Raw genomic sequence first — 22,723 nt, forward strand, 5'->3', positions numbered from 1 at the left:
CACCCTATGACTTACCTTAGTTGGTAGGCTGATGAAAGGCAAACCTATGGCCATCCCATTTGTAGATTTGCAGAAAGCTTTCGACAATGTTGACTGGAAGACACTGTTTGAAATTCTGAAAATAGCTGGTGTAAAATATAGGAAGCCGAAAGCTATCTACAATGTGTACACAAACCAGAGTGCAGTTACAAAAGTCAAATAGTATGAAAGGGAAGCAGTATTCAAGGTTGTAGCCTCCCCAGATGTTATTCAACCTGTACACAGTGCAAGCAGTAAAGGAAAACAAGGAGAAATCTGGAAATAAAACTAAAGTTCAGGGAGAAGAAACAAAAATTTTGCAGTTTGCTGATGACATTGTAATTCTGTTAGAGTTGGAAAAGGGCCTGTGAGAGAAGTTGAACAGAATGGACAGTATCTTAAAAACAGTTACGAGATATCAACAAAAGTAATAGAATGTAGGTGGATTAAAACACATGATGCTGATAGCATTATATCAGGAAATGAGGTACTATAAATAGTGTATGTGTTTTATTATTGGGGCAGCAAAATAGCTGACGAAATCACAGAGACAATGCCAAGTGGTGTACCGCAGCCCCATGCCAAGTGGACAAATGTGAAACAGGAAACAAGTAGCAAAACCATCTCACATCTAACAAGCTGCACACCCAAAGAATTCCACTGATTTGAAACAGTGAGGGATTGATCTACAGGAGTCTCTCTGTTAAAGACGAAGCTTCACTGCTGCATCCATACCAGATGACTTAAATAACAAGGGAACTAAACTTACTGTTACCAAAGAACATAGTGTGGCACCACAAAAGAAAAATATGGGGAGGATTGCACATCTAGCAGCAGAATATAAGACTCCTAAAAACAAAGAAAACTGCATCTAAGTAACATGAAAAACAAAGAACATATTAATGACAGAGCAGAAGAGAACAAGGAAATTTCAGATAGTTTTATGTACAGTCAAGACAAAGAGGATGACAGAAACATCATTTCTCACAGATCAAATAGTAGACAACAAAGTATGGATGACTCAACAATTAACAACGGTCTGTTTTGTTTTGTTTTGTTTTAGGGCACAAAAACAACTGTGGGTCATATGCGCCCAAGTCAAAACTACAGAACATGAAGACAGAGAGGAATTAAAAAACGACTACACATCAATCCCAATCGACATAAGAGAAGACAGCTAAAAACAGGGACATGGAGAAAGGGCTATAAAACATACCATACAGAAACGGAGGTCCAAAACCAAAAATTAAACGGCCTTCGCCATATTGTACGATGGATAAAACGTAAAACATAGTCGACAGCCTGTGCATCCTTCGATAAAACAGCTGATAACTCAGATGGAAAACCCAAGCTGGAAAGTAAACAGATAAAAAATGGGCATTCCATCAGGAAATGGCAGACAGTTAACCCTTGGGTGCAATGTGCACAAAGTGGTAGGAGAGCTCCACTTAACAAATGGTGATGGTTAAAAAGGCGGTGCCCTATACACAACCTAGTTAAAATGACCTGCTCCCAGCAGGAGGTCTGAGAGGAGGTCGTTCAAGCCGTTGGGGGAGGCTTAATAATATGCAGCTTATTCCCACGAAGAGAGGGGCAATGGCAATACCAAAGGGACACCACCTCCTGACAGATGGCAACACAGAGATCATCGTAGGGAACATAGAAACTAGTGGACTGAGGTATGAGGACTACAGCTTTGGCAGCAATGTCACCAGCCTCATTTCCTGGCAGACTGACATAAACATCACCATGCCTCCATCAAGAGTGAGCAAATGACAGTTTTCCTGGACCTGTTGCACTAAGGGATGGGAGCTGTACAGCGCACAGACGTTTTGAAGGGTGTTGAGAGAGTCTGAGCAGAAGACACAAACGAAAAGCCTGTGTCACCAGATGTACTCCATGGCCTGATACTGGGCGAAGAACTTGGCTGTAAATACTGAGCAATGTGCTGAATGCCAATACCGAAGATACCAAAAAACATTGGTTCCAATGACGAAGGCACACCCAACACCATGGTCAGTCCGAGAGCCATCAGTGTACATAAAGGTACTATTGCGAAGTTCCATGCGAAGATCGTGAAATTGAAGGCATTAGAGTGAGGATGGAGTACCGTCCTTAGGAAGTGAATGAAGGCCAAAGTGAACATGGGCCACTGCACAAAGCCAAGGAGGTGAAGGGTTCACAACCACTGGGAAAGTTGCAGGTAGTGTGAAATTAAGCCACCAAAGCAAGTGCCAAAAGCGGACTCCAGGAGGTGACAGAGAGGACGGACGTGCGCCATACTGGCAAAGGAGTCATCAAAGGAGGCGGCATAGGATGGGTGGCCACGCATGGCAGAAAAACGGCTTGCACACCTGCTAAGGATAGTCACAGTGGTAGTTCAGCAGCTTCAGCATGTAGGCTCTCAACTAGGCTAGCGTAAAAGGCGCCAGTGGCGAAACGGATGCTACGATGGTGGATAGTGTTGAGACAGCGTAAGAGGGACGGACGTGGAGACGAATAAACAAAGTACCCATAGTCTAGTTTCGAACAGACAAGGGACTGGTACAAACGGAGGAGGATGGTTCCATCTGCACACCAGGAAGTACCATTCAGGACACGTAGGACACAGGGATCGTGTCCAGTGGGCTGCCAGGTAAGACACTTGGGGGGACCAAGAGAGTTTCCTATCGAGTAAGAGCCCCAGGAATTTCATAGTTTCAACAAACGAAAGAGCAACAGGCCCAGGATGTAAATATGGTGGAAGAAACCAATTGTGCCACCAGAAATTCATACAAAAGCATTTGTTAGTGGAAAGATGAAAGCCATTGTTGATGCTCCATGAGGAAAGACAAACGAGACATCACCGAAGACACATCTCAATGAGACAGGTCCATGGAGAACTGCAATAGATGGCAAAATCATCAACTAAAAGGGACCCAGAGGTAACTCGCGGAAGACAGGCCATTATAGGGTTAATGGTGATAGTAACGAGGACGACACTCAGGACGGAACCCTGAGGCAAACCATTTTCCTGGATAAAGATGTCCGACCAAGGCGGAACCCACACACACTTTCAAACTTGGTCTTTTAAAAATTCCTCAAGGAAACAGTGCAGGCACCCACAGAAGCCCCACGTGTAGAGAGTACGGAGGATACCATTTCTCCAGCAGGTGTTAGATTTTCACAGCAAACCATTCATGGGTGGACAAAGTGACAAGTTGGTCAACTGCAGAACAGCGCGCTCGAAATCCACACTGTGCAGTGGTTAGTAAATTGCGAGACTTGAGCTACCATACCAGCCAGGAATGAATCACACGTTCCATCACCTTGCAAACACGGAAGGTGAGAGAAATGGGGTGATAGCTAACAGGAAGGTGTTTGTCCTCACCGGACTTAAGTATGGGTATGACAGCTGCTTCACACCAGTGCCTGGGAAACGTGCCCTCTGCCCAGGTGCGGTTGTACAAATCAAGTCGAAAGTGCTTGCCTGCAAGAGAAAGGTGCTGCCACATCTGAATGTTGACAGCATCTGGCCCTGGGGCAGAGGATCGGGATGAACTGAGAGCATGATCTAGCTCCTTCATATTAAATGCACCATTGTAAAACTGATGATTCTGAGAAGAAAAGGGTATCACCCGAGCCTCCTCTGCTAATTTCCGATGGAGGAAGGCAGGGTGGTAGTGGGAAGAGCTCGAAATTTCTGCAAAATGGCGGTCCCAGGTGTTGGAGACAGCAACAGGGTCCACAATGACATCGTCTGATACTGTCAGGCCAGAGATTGGGAAATGGAACTTGGTCCCAGAGAGCCATTGGAGGTTGGTCCATATGACAGAGGAAGGGGTGGAATTGTTAAAGGAACTAGTGAATGAAATCCAGCTGGCTTTTTTCCTATCCCAAAGAACGCGATGACTGTGCACACATCTGTTTATAATGAATGCAGTTTGCCATCAGGGGATGACGGTTAAAAACACGGAGAGCACATCTGTGCGCGAATTGTGTCGCAGCATGCCTCAGTCCACTCAGTCCACCAAGCAACTGGGACACGGCATGGTAAAGAGGAATTGCAAGGAATGGAATGTTCTGCAGCGGTCAGGATAACGTTTTTAAGATATTCCATTTGGTCATCACAACTGGGGAAATCTTGTTCTTCGAAGGTCGCCAGGGAGGAGTAAAGCCACCAATCAGCCTTCATAAGCTGCCATTTGGGTGTGCACACAGGTGGGGTGGGAGTCAGCAAACGAACAGCACATGGGAAATACTCACATGAGTAAGTGTCAGAAAGAATTGACCACTCGAGACGTTGGGCAAGCTGGGCTGTGCAGGAGGATAGATCCAAATGGGAATAGGTGTGTGAGCAGTCAAAAAGGAATGTAAGTGCTCCTCTGTTAGGGCAGAAGAAGTTAAGCCTAAGTTGATTACGAAGGGCAGCCAAGAGGGCACCTCTCTGAAAGGTTCTGGGAGAACCCCAAAGGGGACAATGCGCATTCAAGTCACTAAGTAGCAGAAACGGGAGAGGTAGCTGGCCAATAAGCTGGAGGAAGTCTGCCCTGGTGTCATCGAATGATGGAGGGATGTAAATAGTACAAAGGGAAAAAGTCAGGTGAGGAAGGAAAAGGTGAACCGCAACAGCTTGAAGATTGGTAGTCAGGGAGATAGGTTGACTATGAACATCATCCCATATGAGCAGCATGACTCCCCCGTGAGATGGAATGCCGACCTTGGGTTGGTTGGTTGGTTGGTTGGTTTGAGGTTAAAGGGACCAAACAGCAAGGTCATCAGTCCCTTGATTCAAATAGACTCCATTCTGGTAACGGGACATCTCAGAAAAGTCAGAACAATAAAACGGAAAAAGGGAAAAACGTAAAAGGGCAGTCACGTTGTCATTAGTAAAAACAAATGAGGGAAGTCGGCAAGAGAACGAACCCAACACTATGCTGAAGCAGCATAGGCAAGACCACCTGTGACTTAAAAGGTACAACTGCTATAATGCAGAAAGTACGGATGGGAATAGAAAGACTAACCAAGCCTTAAAAAGAAGGGGTAAAAACAGAGTAAAAGGGGAAGAAAAGAGGATTCTGGTCAGGGAGGTGAATCGGGAATCTCTGAACACTGCCTACAGTGGGAGACACCCAAACACTCACCGCCCTGCCCCAACACCAGAGAGAGATTAAAAACTTTAAAACTGAGAATAAAAACCACTCTCCCGGAGGAAACCGAGAACCAGAGAGACCATCGCGGAATCGTCAGCCAATATCAAAGGTAAAGTGTGGGGGAGTCTGTACTTAGCACACAGAGCCAAAAGAAGGGGGCATTCAACCAAAATGTGGGCCACTGACTGGAAGGCTCCACAACCACATAGCGGGGGTGGCTCATCACGCAAAAGAAAACCATGGGTCAGCCTGGTATGGCCAATGCGGAGACGACACAGTGTGGTCGAGTCCTTGTGGGAGAGGCGAAAGGAAGAACGCCATGGGCCCAGTCTCACCTTAATTGCACGAAGTTTATTAGACAGTGGAGTAGCCTCCCAAGAATTGGCCCATGACTGTGCGAAGTGGGATTTGATGTGAAGCCGTAAATCCGCTGCAGGAGGGGTTACAGAAAACGGGGGGTAAGTAACTGCTCCCCCAGCCAAAAGATCAGCGAGCTCATTACCCGGGATACCCACATGGCCCGGGACCCATAGGAAGTCAATGGAACAAGCAGCACGGTGAAGATCAGCGAGATGGTCATGGATGGCAGAGACCAAGGGACGGCGCGAAAAACACCGGTCAATAGCAAGAAGGCCACTCATCGAGTCCGTACATAACAAAACGCGGTTGTGTTGGGATTGTTTAATAAAGGTAAGGGCCCAGGAAATTGCCATCAATTCCGCAGTAAACACCCCACATGTAGGTGGCAGCAGATGATTTTCCGTTCCAACAAAGGACGTGAAGGCATACCCAACATGATCAGCAGATTTAGAGCCATCAGTGTAAAAAACAACAGCATCCCGAAACTCCCATAAAATTTGGCGGAAAAAGGAACGGAACACCACCGGGGGGATGGAATCTTTCGGACCGCGGCGGAGATCCATCCGAATTCGAGGCCGCGGAACTAACCAAGGAGGGAAGGAGGGGAGGGAGCGAGGAAGACAGGACAAAGAAGGAAGCTGAAAATCACGGTAAAGAGACGCAAGGCGCAGCCCAACCGGTAAACCCGCCCGAGGGCGGGAGTCGGGTGGGCGACGTCCATGGTCTGGGAACAGGATAGAATAGGAATGATGAGTGGGAGAAGAACGGATAGTGAGGGCATAAGACACCAGAAGCTGGGACCGCCGAACAGAAAGGGGGGGGATCCCAGCTTCAACCAGGAGACTATCAACAGGGCTAGTAGGGAAGGCACCGGTGGCCAAACGGATACCACGATGGTGGACTGGATCCAGCACGTGCAGTGTGAAAGGAGCAGCTGAACCATAAACTTGACAACCATAGTCCAAACGTGACAGAACTAGAGCACAATAAAGACGGAGGAGGAGGGAACGGTCCGCACCCCAAGAGGAGTGGGCAAGGAAGCGAAGGACATTGAGTTTATGGAAACATCCTACCTTCAGGAGTCTGATATGGGGCAGCCAAGTGAGCTTGTTGTCGAAAAGAAGACCCAGGAAACGAAACTGTGGAACCACAGGCAATCTGTGTGCAGCAAGATAGAGCTCTGGATCAGGGTGGACCGTAGTACGGCGACAGAAGTGGACCACCCGCGATTTTAAAGGAGAGAATTGAAACCCGTGTGAGAGGGTCCATGCAGAGGCACGCCGTATAGCCACCTGGAGCTGCCATTCTGCAGATGGCATCGAAGAGGAACTAACCCAAATGCAGAAATCATCCACATACAGGGCAGGGGCGACCAAGGGACCGACAGAGGCCACAAGTCCATCGATAGCAATGAGGAAAAGAAGGACACTCAAGACAGAACCCTGTGGGATGCCCGTCTCCTGGGTCCGTGGAGAACTAAAAGCAGTACCAACTCGAACTCTGAATGACCGATGGATCAGGAACTGGCGGATAAAAATCGGGAGTGGGCCCCGAAGACCCCACTGATGAACGGTTAGTAAGATGTGGTGGCGCCAGGCCGTGTCATAGGCCTTGCAAAGGTCAAAAAACACTGCAACCAAATGGCGGCGCTGGGAAAAAGCCTGCCGAACTGCGGATTCCAAGTGAAGTAAATGATCGATTGGAGATCGTCCCTCTCGAAAGCCACACTGGTAAGGGGACAATAGATCCCGAGATTCGAGGACCCAAGTGAGCCGACGGGCTACCATCCGTTCAAGTAACTTACAAACAACACTGGTCAAACTAATTGGCCGATAGCTGTCAACAGATAGGGGGTTCTTACCAGGTTTAAGGACAGGAACCACAATGCTATCCCTCCACTGAGAAGGGAAGTCACCCTGGAGCCAGACACGGTTAAACACCCGAAGAAGATGTTGCTGTTGTGGAACACTGAGATGTTGAAGCAGTTGGTTATGAATGGAATCTGGGCCAGGGGCCGTATCAGGAGAAGATAGAGCAGAAAGAAATTCCCATTCAGTAAAAGGTTCGTTGTAAGATTCTGACTCACAAGTGGTGAAACATAAGGTGAGAGCTTCAGCCTGCTGTTTTTGATGAAGGAAAGCAGCTGGATAGGAGGCTGACGCTGATGCCACTGCAAAATGAGTCGCAAGATGTTCTGCGAGAACTAATGGGTCCGTACAAATGCCATCTGGGAGGTGAAGGCCTGGGAGGGTGGACTGCCGATGGCAACCTTGGAGAGAGCGAAGTGTAGCCCATACCCGTGACAGAGGGACAGTGGAACCAAGGGCAGAAACGAATCGTTCTCAACATATCCGCTTGCTCTGTTTGATTAAATAATGGGCTTTAGCGCGAAGGCGCTTAAAGGTAGTAAGGCTGGCTACGGATGGGTGCCTCTTGAAGTGTTGCAAAGCTCGACGGCGATCACGGATGGCAATGGCAATGGTCGTACTCCACCACGGGACTTGCCGGCGACGAAATGGCCCAGATGAGCACGGGACAGCAAGGTTAGCAGCGCGAACAATCGCGTCAGACACGTCACGTAGGACGTCATCAATACAACCCGACAAAGAGGGAGAAAACTCGACCTGTGCAGTGTATAGAGGCCAATCGGCGCGGTGGAAAGACCAACGAGGTAACCTGTCCATCGGGGAGCCGGAAAGGAGCGTGATAATCAACGGGAAATGGTCACTATCACAAAGGTCGTCGTGTGGCGAGCAGTGTAATGAAGGGAGGAGAGAGGGAGAAGAAAGAGAAAGATCAATGGCAGAAAAGGTACCATGACCAGCACTGAAATGAGTAGGGGAGCCATCATTAAGAAGGCACAGGTCGTGGTCTGCAATAAATTCGTCTATAAGAAGACCTCGTCGAGATGGAAAGGCACTGCCCCACAAAGGATGATGAGCATTAAAATCCCCAAGGAGGAGGAAGGGAGGAGGAAGTTGCTGAAGAAGGGTGGTTAAGGCAGCAGGTGTAAGGAGGGAGATAAAGATTGCAAACTGTGACTGCAGAGTCTAAGTGGACCCTAACAGCAACCGCTTCCAATGTAGTTTGGAGAGGAATCCACGTGCTAGCAATGTCTGTACGGACCAACGTACAAACGCCACCAGAAGCCCGCAAGGGTCCGACCCGATTTCGACAGAAAACACGGAACCCACGGAGAGTCGGTGAGTGAGCATCAGTAAAATGAGATTCCTGGAGAACCACACAAGCTGCAGAGTAGGACGAAAGAAGGGATTTCAATTCCGGAAGGTGACGATAGTAGCCATTACAATTCCATTGGAGAACCACAAAACGATGGTTTAAATGAGGGCTGAACACGCTAAATCCAGTCATACCGCCGGGTCCCCACCCGTCACCGACAAGGAGGGGGCGACATCCATGAACGACAGGTCAGAATCCGGTGGTGAAGTCAGAGAAGGGACCTCCGCTGACACCAGAGGCTCTTTGTCCCGGGACTTATGTTTCTTCTTCTTTTCAGGCTGAGATCGAGGAGGGCTGTGTGGCATAAAGGAGCCAGCTGCAGCAAGATCAGGAACAGAAAGAGACCGGGCAACTGGGGGGCCGATAGACCGCGGCTCTCGCGGTCGCCACGCGGCAGCAGACCTTTGACCTGGAAGGTGCTGGGAAGGGGCATCCCGGGAGGGGCGCCCTTGACCGGCAGACGCCGAAGGAGTGGGACACTTCTTCGGCTGGGGAGGGGGAGCAGCGCCCAGAGGAGAAGGTGTGGGAGCCGCAGGGGAGGGGGGAAGGAGAGGGGTCCGGGATGGGGGTAGGGAAGGGGGAGGAAGGGATGAAGATGTAACCAAGGCGTAACTAGATGTCATGGACACAGGGTGCAATTGTGCATATTTCTTACGGGCCTCTGTGTAGCTTAAACGATCAAGGGACTTATACTCCTGTATCTTTTTTTCTTTCTTATATACTGGGCAATCTGGTGAACGTGGAGAATGACTACCATGACAATTTACACATACAGGAGGGGGAACACAGGGACTCCCCTCATGGAGTGGACGTCCACAGTCACCACAGAGAGGGTCCTGGGAACAGCGAGAAGACATGTGGCCAAAACGCAAGCACTTAAAACACCGCATAGGAGGTGGGATGTACGGCTTCACATCACAGCGATAGACCATGATCTTAACTTTCTCAGGAAGGGTATCCCCTTCAAAGGCCAGGATAAAGGCACCAGTATCAATACGATTATCTTTAGGACCCTTCTGAACACGCCGAACAAAGTGAACACCCCGCCGTCCGAGATTGTCCCGAAGTTCCTCATCAGTTTGAAGGATGAGGTCCCTGTGAAAAATCACACCTTGTACCATATTTAGAGACTGGTGAGGGGTAATGGACACAGGAATTGTGCCAAGATGGGTACAGGCACGAAGGGCCGCAGATTGGGCAGCTGAAGCAGTTTTTATCAGCAACGAACCAGACCGCATCTTGCTCAGGGAGTCCACTTCGCCGAACTTGTCTTCAATGTGTTCCACAAAGAATAAAGGTTTGACACTGGTGAAAGTATCTCCATCAGTCCTGGTGCAAACTAGATAACGGGGGAAAGGTTTTGCCCCTAGACGACGGGCCTGACCCTCTTCCCAGGAGGTAGCCATGGAAGGGAAGGCCGAAGGGGCAAGAGAAGCAGCACTTGAGGAATCAGTACCACGCAGAGAGACGGCCGCAGAAGAACGGCCAGAGTTTTGGACCCGTATGCGTTTCATCTGCATAGCGTCCGCCCTGATACCACCCACTCCGATCAGGGGCTCTCCTCACGGGTGCCACCCTGCCACAGCAAGGGCCGTCTGGCACGGCGGCCATTGCCGGGAGTTCCGATGCTCCAGGATGACGAGCAACCACTCCAAGTCATGCATGAGGAGGTCACAGCTCAGGTATCAGAAGTGTGATCCCTGTGTGTTCAGGGGGCTCAACCAAAAGGGTACATAGCGACCCCACCACACGTGCTGGCTACCGTGCTGGCTGTGCACCCTAGCATCAGACAACGACGTAAAAGAAAAGGTGGAATGTACTAGGAGGGCGCACGTCGGAGACATTAGGTAAGGTGCTCTTCCCCAAATGGCTCACACTATGGAAGAGAAATTTTGTAATGGAGGTCAAACCCCAGAGGGGGACCAAGGAATGCCAAAAGGAGGAGATGATTATGCAACAAAGCCGGAGTGTAAAACCAACAGAACCAGGAGGATAGCGGGGCCAACATAAGCAAGGACACCAATAGAGGGAGAGGAGAGGGCGAGGGGAAAGGAGCATGGAGGGGAAAGGAGGGGAAGGGAAAGGAAATGCAGCCCAGGAGAGAAAGAAGGCTGCAATGGCTCGGGGCCCCGTGCTCACCACGCACGTATCCACAAAAGAGTTGTGGACCCCCTGGGGGGCCGACCTTGGGGGGAAGGTCAAAATGGACCGGGAAGAAATGCGAGAGCTCAAAGTGGTTGTGAGGACACAATTTTGTTCCCTGAAGGCAGAATACAAGGGGGCACTGCAATTCTAAAAGCAGCTGTAAATATTCTTTGTGGGATTGAAGGCCGCAAACATTCAATTGGAGGAGAGTCATGATGAGGAAAAATGAAGGAGTGTCACCTCAGTGGTTGCTGAGTGCCAGCCTGCGAAGACTTGCTAGACAGGAGGATGCTGCTGCATGAGGTCCACAGAAGCATTGGCTTTCTTGTTCTGTCAGTCTGTGGAGTCCAACGCTGAAAAATGATTGGTGGTGTGCACCAATGACACGGAGGCCCGGCCGGGTGAGGGTATCACGTGGCGACACCATCAAGAGGATCTTCGAGTCGGTGAAGGAGTAGACCATTTGCCATTGTTGGACTTCTTCAAGCCCAGTTAGCAGAGAAAGACTCAGGCGTTGGCTGGCTAGAGGGATGTTAGAAATCTTCATGGGAGTACTCCTTCTGGCCTACTGTTGTGTAGCTGGTGGCTTCAAACCTTGAGGTGAGAGTTTAATGGCTTGTTGCACAGCTGGACGAGGGGCCCGGCGATGCTACCTTGACACAGGGCGATTTCACAACCTAAGAGCTGAATTTGAGGTCACATGTCCGCGTTGCCATGTGTTTCAGGGTGCGAGATGTAGCAAGAACAGAACTATTAGTGCCAGACAATAGAACACAGGGTTTGCAATTAGCCAATAACTTGCAAGCGATTGGGTGAGGCATTTTTTCCTTTACTCGGATCTCCTGGACAGCCTGTCATCCAGATACATTGGACAATCTTGAAGGGAGGTGGCGTGGCCACCAATGCAGTTGATACAGCGGGGAGAAGGAGGCGGACAATCACCCTAGTGCACATCCCTACCACAGGTTACACATTTGGCTGGGTGTCAACAAGACGTTCTAGTGTGGTTAAAAGGATGACACTGGTAGCAGTGCATCAGATTCAGAATGTATGGTCGGACTGTGATAATTTCATAGCCTATTTTGATCTTGGATGGAAGCACCACTCTATCAAAGGTGAGAGAAAGAGTGTGTGTGGGCACTAAGGAGGAATCTACCTTTTTCATCACCTGATGAGCAGCAATGACACCCTGATCAGAGAGATATGATTGGATTTCGGCCTCAGTCAGACCATAGAGCAGTCTAGCATAAATAACACCATGGGAAGAATTCAAAGTTCTACAGGCCCTGACATGAACAGGATAGCCTTGGAGAAGCAAGGCCACAAGCAGATGTTGTGCTTGAGAATCAGAAGTAGTCTCCAAAAGCAAAGTGCCATTACATAAATGGGAGTAGGATTTGACAGGGCCGGCAACTGCATCAACACCTTTCTGAATAATAAACGGATTTACCGTTGCAAAGGACTGACCGTCTTCTGTACGTGAAATCATGAGAAACTGTGGTGCAGTTGGAAGGGTCTTTGAATCGCTAGCCTCATTCTGTTTTCTTTCATAGATGTTGATTGTGAAGATGATTGGCTCATTGTGCCCCCATGATTGCCAGTGTCTCCGATGACACGCTCCTTCCAACTGGGAGCCCCATGCATAAGGGGGCGCACCGCGTTAGGTGATTGTTCACAACTCCTGAACACCTGGCAGAGGAACCAATTAGCAGTTTGGGAAGGTAGCAGCTCAGGCAATCACCCCTCCCTGCGCCTGGCCTGTACCAGGCAGTACATGTGATTCCTAACTGTCGACCCGGGGGCTGAGAATTACGCGTTACCCAATCATCCGTTACGTGTCAGACACACGGGCCGGTCTTCAGGAGCGCACGGGAAGGAAGAAGAAAAAGGGGAACCTCAAATGCTGAAGCAGAGGAAGGATAGGAGAAGGGAAACAAAGAAAGGAATACGGCACGAAAAACAGTGGTGAAGAGTGTTCTTATGTCAACGAGGGACAATGCAGAACATTCCCAATAACACATCAGACATGATCCTCAAGGGAGGGGAAAAAGAATAGCAAGAGGATAGACATGCACCACGGAAGGGAAAAGATGCTGCACAGGCTGGGGCCCTGTGGTAGCCAAGCATGAACCCGCCAAAGAATGGCAAGCACCCTGGGGGGGAACAGTTAACAAAGATCGGCTGCGAAGATGATTATATGGAGAAAAGCAAAAAAAGAACACTTCAGATAAAATGGACTGGGCAACTGAAATGTAAGAAATGGAACATTATGTGACAACAGCTGATGACACACTTCAAATAATGATTGAGAATGGAAATGATGGTGAGTGACCCCTTGTACTGCACTCAGATTCACTGTAATAAACTGCAATGGAAAATCTGTGTCAAAATTATTATATAAAGAAGACTTAATGTTAAATCAGTGTTCATGTCTAACAGTTTTCTTTTTCACATTAACTGGAAAGGCTGTTACAAAGAACAACACAATTGTAGAACATAATGACTACAAATAACAACAGGTTTTGGAGTTTTCTAAAATTAGGTACCTTGAAAGACTTCTACAATGCTGATACCTATGTAGCCTACTGCAGGAAGCAATCATACACAGATTTAATTTTTCCAGGTTTTAATGAAATTTTATATGCGGTTTTTGAAAATGAGTTTGGGACTGCAGTTTCAGTGAAAGACGGCATACCTGTAGAGAATCTCTCTGTTTTACAATCCACCTCTTAAAAGACAACCTGGAAAATCTTTTGATTGCAGAGTAGTGGAACTGCGTACTACAAGCAAAAGAGCAAATCCTAACTTTAATTTTTTGCAAGAATTGTGTGACTTTGTAAGGAACATAAATCTAAAAGATACTTGGGAAGTGCTGTACACTACAACAGTTAAATTTAGATACATGACAAGTCTTGCAGAAAGCAGAATTGATTTTTTGTGTATCAGAATGCCTTAAACAGTAAGTGTCTTCAATAGACACAAATCCAACCACTTTTTCAACCACTGTGGAGTATGTTGTAGCATCAACGTAGCCAAGCAAAAAACCTTCTGTGCCCAAGTGAGGACACTGGAAATTGAATGTAAGTGTCCTTGACAATAGGGTTTTAGATGAATCCATAGGAATGATTTGGAACAAGTGTCTTGGATCAGGAACAATATACGGCCCAACATCGAATGGTGGACTACACTCTCAAAACAGAAACTGTGGATGACAATGATTAAATATGGAAAATAAAAAGCCAGACTTATGAAGAACATCACAGAATTTTATTACTTTTATTTGAGAGAACTCTATGTTCAGCCCGTTTTGTCTAGTCAGCACTTTAGACAAATAAAGGAAATGAAAGAAATTTTAATGAAGTTAAAGAGAAAACTGATCAACAGTTTGAAGATAAAATCCGGGTCACAAAACAAATGTAGAAGAAAAAACTGCCTCCTTGTATTATTTCATATGGCAAACGAAGAACAGAAGGAAGACATTTACGAATAAACTGTGAACCACAAACAAGGAAATTCTTCTGGAACAGAAAGAAAGAATTAAAGACATTATCCAGTTTTTAAGGACTTATATATTACAGTTGAATACAATGAGCAATTTTCAGAAATATGTCTCAAAGGTACTGACACTGTAACCACAGAAAAACAACAGAGAGATAATGACAACATATTCCACTGCGAACCTTCTGGATGTCATTAAAACCTCCACATTGAACAAGACAACACGGCCAGATGGACTACCAGTTGAATTTTGCAAAAGGTTTTGAAATAACGTCAGCAATAAGTTTTCTGATGTAATAAATGAAGTAACCAATGGTATCTCCTTACCTCCAGAATTTAAAGAAGATTTCATGGTGTTGGTGTGAAGAACAGATGAAATAAGTAAATTGTGATATACTTTTGTTAAACTGTGATTACAAAATTACTACATGTGCAATGAAAGTCCACTTGACTACAATACTGCAATGAGTGATAGGAAATGACCAAACAAAAACGTAATTCGGACATTGTGGAAGATTACAAATTCTACATTGTGACATTTCTATAAACAATTCAACAAAAAAACACAGGAAAGAATTTCGTGACATGTTACAAATAGTATTTTGCAAGGAAGGAATAGGATGATGTTTTGTATGAATCACTGTAGTACAAAAACTTGCAGTCCAAAAGCATGAACAATGTGTATAATCAGTGTAACGTTTTAGCAATGTGGTAGATGCTATTCATGATACAGACTTTCAAAAGAAAGTAAAAATTTCCTTACTTTTATTGCTTTAATTAATTTATTTTTCATTCTCCAAAAATTTTCCATTTATTTATATATGAAGAACTTCCAATAGCTTTGAAACAACTAGCTGCTTACGAGGGAAGACAATTATTACTTTTCCTCATGAGGAAAACTTTTGAGTTTATTTTCCTACTTGTAATATGTGTCTTCCTGATTTATTACCTTTAAATTACTTTCTGTTTCATTTTACTATGAATAACTGGTAAGGAAAATCCAGATGGCATTCCAGGACTGTACTGGCTATGTGCAAATTGTAGAGGGGCAATCATCATGGTTCCATACCAAGAGTGGAGTCCAGCAAGGCAGTGCACTGTCCCCACTAATTTTCACCACTGTTATGGATGATTTAATAAAGATGACATCATAATCTGAGTTGAAACAGAAGAGGAAGTTCAGATGAAATTAAACATACGGAAATCCAAGTTCCAGAAGTACAACCTCCACATCAGTAAGACCAAGACAGTGGTCATGGTAGTCAGCAGAGATGGCCGCTCTGCAAGTATGAAACTAGGTGACCACCAGCTGGAGTGAGCAGACAATTTTCCACACATTGGAAGTATAATCTCCAGGAATAATTTGACTAGACAGGAGTGCAAAAGAGTGCTGAATTCTGTTGGCAAATGAGAACCTTTTTATTAGATGACAAGATTCCAGAAAAAGCGAAATTAGTGATGTTCAGTAGCTACTTTGTACCAATATTGACCCACAGCATTGAAGCCTGCATCATCAAAAAGAGACAGTCATTGAGGCTCCATCAGTCAGAAATGAAACTCCTCAGATCCAATTTCCAGACGTTTAAGGTAAGTTAAGGAATGAGGAGGCGAGGAAGAAAGCTGGAATGAAGACATCTCTTTTAGACAGAATCAGCACAGCCAGACTACAGTACTATGGGCACCTAAGGAGGTTGGGGACTACAAGAACAGCCCGAATCAATTTTGAGAGGTGAAAGGAAAATGCTTCAAAGGAAAGACCCAGAACCCATTGGCTGGACATGGACAAGGAAGACCTCACTGCCAGAGGAAGGACAATGGATGACATACTCCATGACAGACTGCACAAGGACAGAAGAAAGTGGAAGAGGCTCATGAACAGTATCTGATAAACTGGAACCACACAATAGTGATGACGATGATGATGACAGCGAAGATGATGTACTATGTACAGTTTTTATCTGGAATTAAAATTGTTGATTGAAAACTATTTTGTAAACAAAATGAAGCATCAATAAAGTGTTTATTAAAAAAGAAAGAAAAATAAGTTACTACCTTTGATTAAGATCCTGTGCAGTAGTGATAGCAAAAATGTAAAATCTCTATCTCTCTGCTGTATCAAAATGTAATCCCTGAAAGATCAAAATTGTGTTTCATATTGGGACAAAAACTCAGTCAGCAGACTTCTCAGAATGGACCTGCTACATCTACATGAGAGCTTTGCAATACCCTTCACAGTGCCTGGCAGTGTGTTCCTGAAACCACTTCCAGACTGTTTTTTTTTTTTTTTTTTTTTTTTTTTTTTTTTTTTTTTTTTTTTTTTTTTTTTTTGCTGTTAGACTCTCAAAAACAATGCGCAGGAAAAATGAATAGGGTGAAGTGGGGTAAGTGTAACCATGGGGTTAGTGTAACCACGGCTTATGGTACCTTAAAGAAGCTGTATTTTTACCTCTGACCTATCACACATATTAATTTACTCTTTTCTTTGTTATATTTTACCACAAGTTGTCAAATCTGACATAAATTGGTAAATCATTTTTGGACTTGAATTGACGTCTACATTTTCACTCTGCGAGTTTACACTTGCCCCAAACAAACTTACCGGAACAGATTTATTTAAGCCGTAACCTTGTTTTTGCTATCACACTAGATCAACTAAACTGGCCTTCCTGTACATATGGATACCAGAATACCTGATGTGCTGGATTTGTAGGCCTACTGAGTTTGTGTGAGATATATTTTATTTTTTATTTAAGTCTACTATATTTTTAAACCACGTTTCCGTTTATAAAATATGACACAGTCCGACAGTGTAGTTCCACTGGTAAAACAAAGAAGAAAAGGATTGCACCAGGAGCTGAAGTTATCACTTTTCAAGATGCCATCTGTAAAGAAAAAGATTTCAAAGGAAACAAGAATAATAAGGCGAAAGCAAAATGAAAAAGCATTATCGACATAAAAAAGGGCTTGGTAATGAAAAGTAAATCTTCCAAACAAAGTGCTCTTACTTTATCAGAAATGGCATTTCGGAATGTTGTGGAGAAAAATCCCTGATTACTCATGTGGGTAACAGGAAAAAAAGACTGGAAGTTGAATCAACAAGTGAAGAAAGTGAAACTGAAGGAGGCCTAGCGTTAATAAGTGGTGATGAAGAAAATGGGACCATAATAACACTGGACGATCTCAGGAAAGAAATGATTAACTGTGAAGAAGAAAGAGGGGCAAACTTTTTTGATGCCAAAGATAAAATTACAGTTGGAAACTATGTTCTGGTAGCTTTTGCAACAAAATGTAAGAAAGTTCATTTTATTGGCCAAGTTACCAAAATTATTGATTTAGGAGATCCAGAAGTGATTTTCCTCAGATGCAAAAATAAGACAAAGCATGGCACCACATTCTACTGGGCTGATAGAAAAGATGAGAAGGAAGTTCCATCCTCTGATGTCATTTCAGTGCTGCCTGAGCCTACTTTGAGTTGCAGGGGAGACCTGACATTTGGTGTTACATTTGATTCATACAACATTCAGTGACTAAATAATAGTTAGGGCCTAAGTATGAATATAATAAGTTGAATTAGGGCAGTTTAGCGTTAAACACAAACTGCCAACAACTTTAGTTCAATTACCATGAAAAATAATAAAAAGTGAATTTTTCTTTTCTCTTGATACTAGATATTTTATTATTTTTGATAAATTGCCTACCAAAGAAAAAATATTACTTTGGTAGAATTTAAACTAATAAATTACTGGCCTAAAACAAAAATCAATCATGTATGAAGCATTCTGTTTCAGTGTTTTATGGTTTAGGCTAACACTTATTTTTTAGTTTAGCTAACATTTTCTGTGTATTTCATAATATACGAAGAGGCGTGTGCAAAAAAGTTCATGTCTTGAGTAAAATTTAAGATATTTTAATAATTCAAAAATCCTCAAATTCAGTAAAAATTGGGAAATCGGGTCACTTACCCCAAGTCTCTTTTACAGTGCTCTGTATGGGTACAACAATGCGGGGTTACACTTGCCCCGAACCATGAGGCAAGTGTAACCTCACAACACAAAATTTTGAAAACAATTAGTTGACCATATAATTTCTTTTTTCAAAAACAAAATGTAGATTGTTTAAAAGTCAATAAGTCAAACTTTAAGCATGAGAAATTTCAAAATCATATCTTCAATAACAAGTTGGCAATTTGGTGTCAAAGTTGAACTATGCCAAAACGTGGTTACAATTACCCCACTTCACCCTACTTAAATCTTTCTGTGCAAGCTCTGCTTTCTCTTATTTTATTATGATGATCTATTCTCCCTATGTAGATGGGTGTCATCAAAATGTTTTTGCAGTGAGAGGAGAAAGTTTGTGAGTGAAATTTCATGAAGAGATCTCACTGCTCCGAAAAAGACTTTGTTTGAATGGTTGCCACCCCAACTAGGGTGTCATATCCGTGACGTACTTTCCCGTTTCCCGATAATACCTTTCTTTGAAATTTTTGTATGTCATCCACCTAAAACCTATGTGTTAAGGATCACATACCATGCAAGAATTATCCCCAGAGCGGATGGACAAGCATAGTGTAGACAGTTTCTTCAACATACCTGTTGCCTCTTCTAAATGTTCTGCCAATAAAACATAGTCTTTGGTTTGGTTTACCCACAACACTATCTATGTGACCATTCCAATTTAAGTTGCTCGTAATCATAATCATTAGGTATTTAGTTGAACTGATGGCCTTTAGATTAGTGTGATTTATCGTGTAACTAAAATTTAATGGATTCTTTTTATCGCCATACTCATATGGATGACCTAGCACTTTTCATTATTTACTGTCAATTGCCACTCTTTGAATCATACACATATCTTGTCTAAATGACTTTGTAACTGATCTTGATCTATTGACAATTTTAAATTGTCTCCTAAATCATTTATACATATTAGGAACAGCACAGGGCCTGTAACATTTCATTGGGGAGTGATAGCAGCTATATCGCTAAAGGGTCCAATTATGTGCATAACACTGGAGGTCCCACTACCAGCAATCCTTTGTGAATGCATGGACCTTTCAGCCTGAGCAGCTTCCTCTGAAACAGTACAAGTGACTGCATCCGACTCAGGATCTTTGTCAGCCACACACAGTGCCTGAAACCTGTTTGTCAGGCAAACCAGGGATACCTTTAGATCAGCCTCCTGGGAAGTTTTTTGCTGCCAGCCACACCTTGAAATGACCTCCCACTTGACCACAGGTGAGGGAGAACCTCAATGACGGCAGTAACCAGAGCAGCCACAGCAGTAGACCGATCAGGGGACCGGTGAGATCTTCACATCTGCTCCCCCTCAGCGATGTTCACAGGCTTCAAGCTGTGTAGCACAGGCTAGTACCACTTGGAGCTGTGAGCGAACGGTCACCAACTCAGCTTGCATCCAAGCACAGAAATCACTGTCCCTATCCATACTAAAGACATCTCTTTCTCTCACAGGGACATTAGTCCAGAAAATCTTTGGCTCGTTAAGGAGGAGTTCATTTTCATTATCAGTGTTTCGCAGTTTCAACCAATATAAAAGGTTTATTATACAATCACTGATAAGAATACTTAAGTGGTATTAAAAATACTTAAATGGTATCAATCACAACACAAAAATTGTTGTAAGTATTGTAAAAGGTGTATGTATTTTATCTGACTCACCAAATAGGTCCATCAACTTATCCATGGTGGAGATACAGTTTTGATATACATGGACAAAATATACCTGTAAAACAAGAGGCTAAAAGTAACAAGCGAATTTCAATTGCAAGGAAAATAAAATTAATAAGGCAATTAATCAAAAGAGGAAAAAATGTTCACATCAAAATGTTTTGCAATATGCTGTATTATGCCCAGTGATCAAATTGTCTCATATCACAGTTATTTTGTTAAAAAAATTTGGAAAATTTTGATGTTGATTTCAAACTGCTATATTTAAATTGGTTATAATAATTTTCTGTTAAATTCAGTAATAATAGTAGTAATGATAATAATGGGCAGACAATCACAATTATAATCTTAAAACTATAGTAACTATTGTGCACCTCACAGAAATCTTTTGAAATGTAAACTATGAAATGTAACAACCAGTTGCATAGTTCCATTTTATAATCGCAAGGACTATGAACACAACTGTAATTAATCAAGCATTTTGAGTGTATTTGATTGGTTTCAATTTCTGATTCTTGTTAGCCTCTAATTTGTGTTGTCCGTATTTGCCATACCTCTTACGAGTTTCTTTCTGTAAAATATTATGTAATGTTGCCCCAGACAATGGTCAGACAGATAACTGTGTGCCACCAGTTGCTGTGATTATCACCAGAGTGGAACTGGCAGTGAGACACTTTTATTTATAAGTACTACACATACGACATTCTAGATCAAAGTCAAATCTACACCAGTCGGCCATCTAGGCATCCTTATTACTCGCACGTACAGCGATACATAACTAAAATTTGTCAGACTACTTGACAAGTGACTGTTGATGTAGATAGTGTTTCTTGCATGCATCTTACTTTCTGTTGTCTAGATCTTTATGTAGACAACACGCTACTTCATACTTGGTTAAAAAACTGCCAAAGCATTCTCTGGCGCAAGTCTGCAGTTAACGACTTCACATCACAATGAATATTTAGTAATTAAGCAGTGAAAATTGGCACAGTTTTGCTCGTCACTATTTGGTGCTATCTGTATGGTGCTGTTGTCCGAGATTTATCAGAATTAATTGAATACTTTGTGGTCACATTCAAATTTGTTCTGGCCGAAGTGTCATCATTAAAGAAAAGACTACAAGACAAATTTTGTGTAATCATACACCCGGATTCTTTCTAAACTCTAATTAAATAATTCTTACGTGCCATACGAAGACAACCACGCTCAAAACTAGCATGGTTTGATAACCACCGAATGATATTTGGTAGACACACATTGTTTTTATATAAAAAAAAAAAAAAAAAAAAAAAAAAAAAAAAAAAAAAAAAAAAAAGTACAAGCGATGCTAGGCCGGGTTCTGTTGTCGGTCTACGAATAAATCCTAATGGCATGAAAAAGGTGGTAATTGTCCAAATATCAACTCGAGCATCACTACCGAATTACCTTCGATACTGTTATGAGCAGAAACTCGTGTTCTAATTTTTTAATTACGAACTTGAAAGGGAATAAAACATTCATCCCCAACAGTGCTGCAATATGGTTATTACTGATTTTGTAGCTACTATTTTTTGTAAGTGTTGCCATTCCCGTTACACAATCACACAATGACTGGTGTACACAGGAAAATAGAGCTAAAACAAACATAACCAAGTTGACAAAATATATTGCTAACCTTTAATTACACTTACAAAATTAAAAATTACAGTACACTTCTCAAAAAAGAGTAACATAACAGGTTCCCAAAATATTAGGCGATGTTTTTGATAATAAGCGCAATATATAACAATGACATACACAAAATTCTAACATAACTACAACAGATAAAATTGAGTTTCGCGCGTACAATCCATATTGTCAAATCACAGCGCCACATTACAAGATCCCAAAGATGAACATAAACGAGGCACGCCTCCTGCAAGGATATCCATGTATGAAGAAGACAATGTATTACCACAGTCTAACATAACAGTCGCGACACTTCGCCTCTATTTTGTTGCCTACAGCGCCAGCAGCGCCCCAAACGGCCGGTAGGTTGAACTGTGAATACGGCGCGATCGTGAAAGCGAATAGTGATTGTTTATTTTGATTTATACAATGGTTTTTACCATCGGGAGCGTTTGTAGCGCAATAAATTGCAGCAAAAAAAGGGAAGAAGACACCACAGTTGTCTTTTTTAGGTTTCCTAAGGATCCTGGGAGGAATATACCATCATGTTACAAAACTGTATCGTCAGGATTCACTTGCAAACTATATGTGTATAAATGATGAATGTTTCGTTTTAGGAGTAGAAAATGGCTTGTTAATAGCAGACGAGAAGACCTTATGAAGAAAGACCCAGTTTACCTGTATAATAATATTAGGTTTTGTTCGCTACATTTCGAACAAAACCAGTTCATGAACGCAGCCAATAACAAACTCGTTTGGAATGCAGTACCCACGCTGTTTGACATTCCAAATAAGCCCCCTCAACTGACGATGAAGAAGAAACTGCCACAAAGATTCGACAGTCAATCTAAAGCTGTAAAACAGTCCTATGACACAGAAGCAACCAGTTCGACTCTCCATGTATCAGTGCCAGATTCGTTTGCATCAACACTGACCTGCTTTGACGATGAAGTGGTTAAATTAAGTACAGCTGTTCGTGTCTTACAGAAGCGTGTGAAG

The 22,723-nt window shown here is 43.6% G+C and overlaps 1 protein-coding gene across 8 annotated transcripts in view; it reads right to left on the reverse strand.

Annotated features, from left to right (window-relative positions):
• The window catches only part of LOC124777276 (Fanconi anemia group A protein homolog), a 246,329-nt gene extending 224,330 nt beyond the window's left edge, over window positions 1-21,999 (reverse strand). For 3 of the 8 annotated variants that reach the window (XM_047252617.1, XM_047252612.1, XM_047252619.1), the window contains exons 1-2: window positions 21,503-21,593; window positions 20,069-20,132 (exon numbers count right to left, since the gene is read on the reverse strand). In XM_047252617.1, the coding sequence (XP_047108573.1) occupies window positions 20,069-20,132; window positions 21,503-21,577 (139 nt within the window). In that variant the 5' untranslated portion in view covers window positions 21,578-21,593. The other 5 variants (XM_047252614.1, XM_047252615.1, XM_047252613.1 and 2 more) reach the window with 5 other exon arrangements.
• Between the last annotated feature and the right edge of the window lie 724 nt (window positions 22,000-22,723).

The sequence above is a fragment of the Schistocerca piceifrons genome, chromosome 2 (assembly GCF_021461385.2).
Source record: "Schistocerca piceifrons isolate TAMUIC-IGC-003096 chromosome 2, iqSchPice1.1, whole genome shotgun sequence".
Lineage (NCBI taxonomy): Eukaryota > Metazoa > Arthropoda > Insecta > Orthoptera > Acrididae > Schistocerca > Schistocerca piceifrons.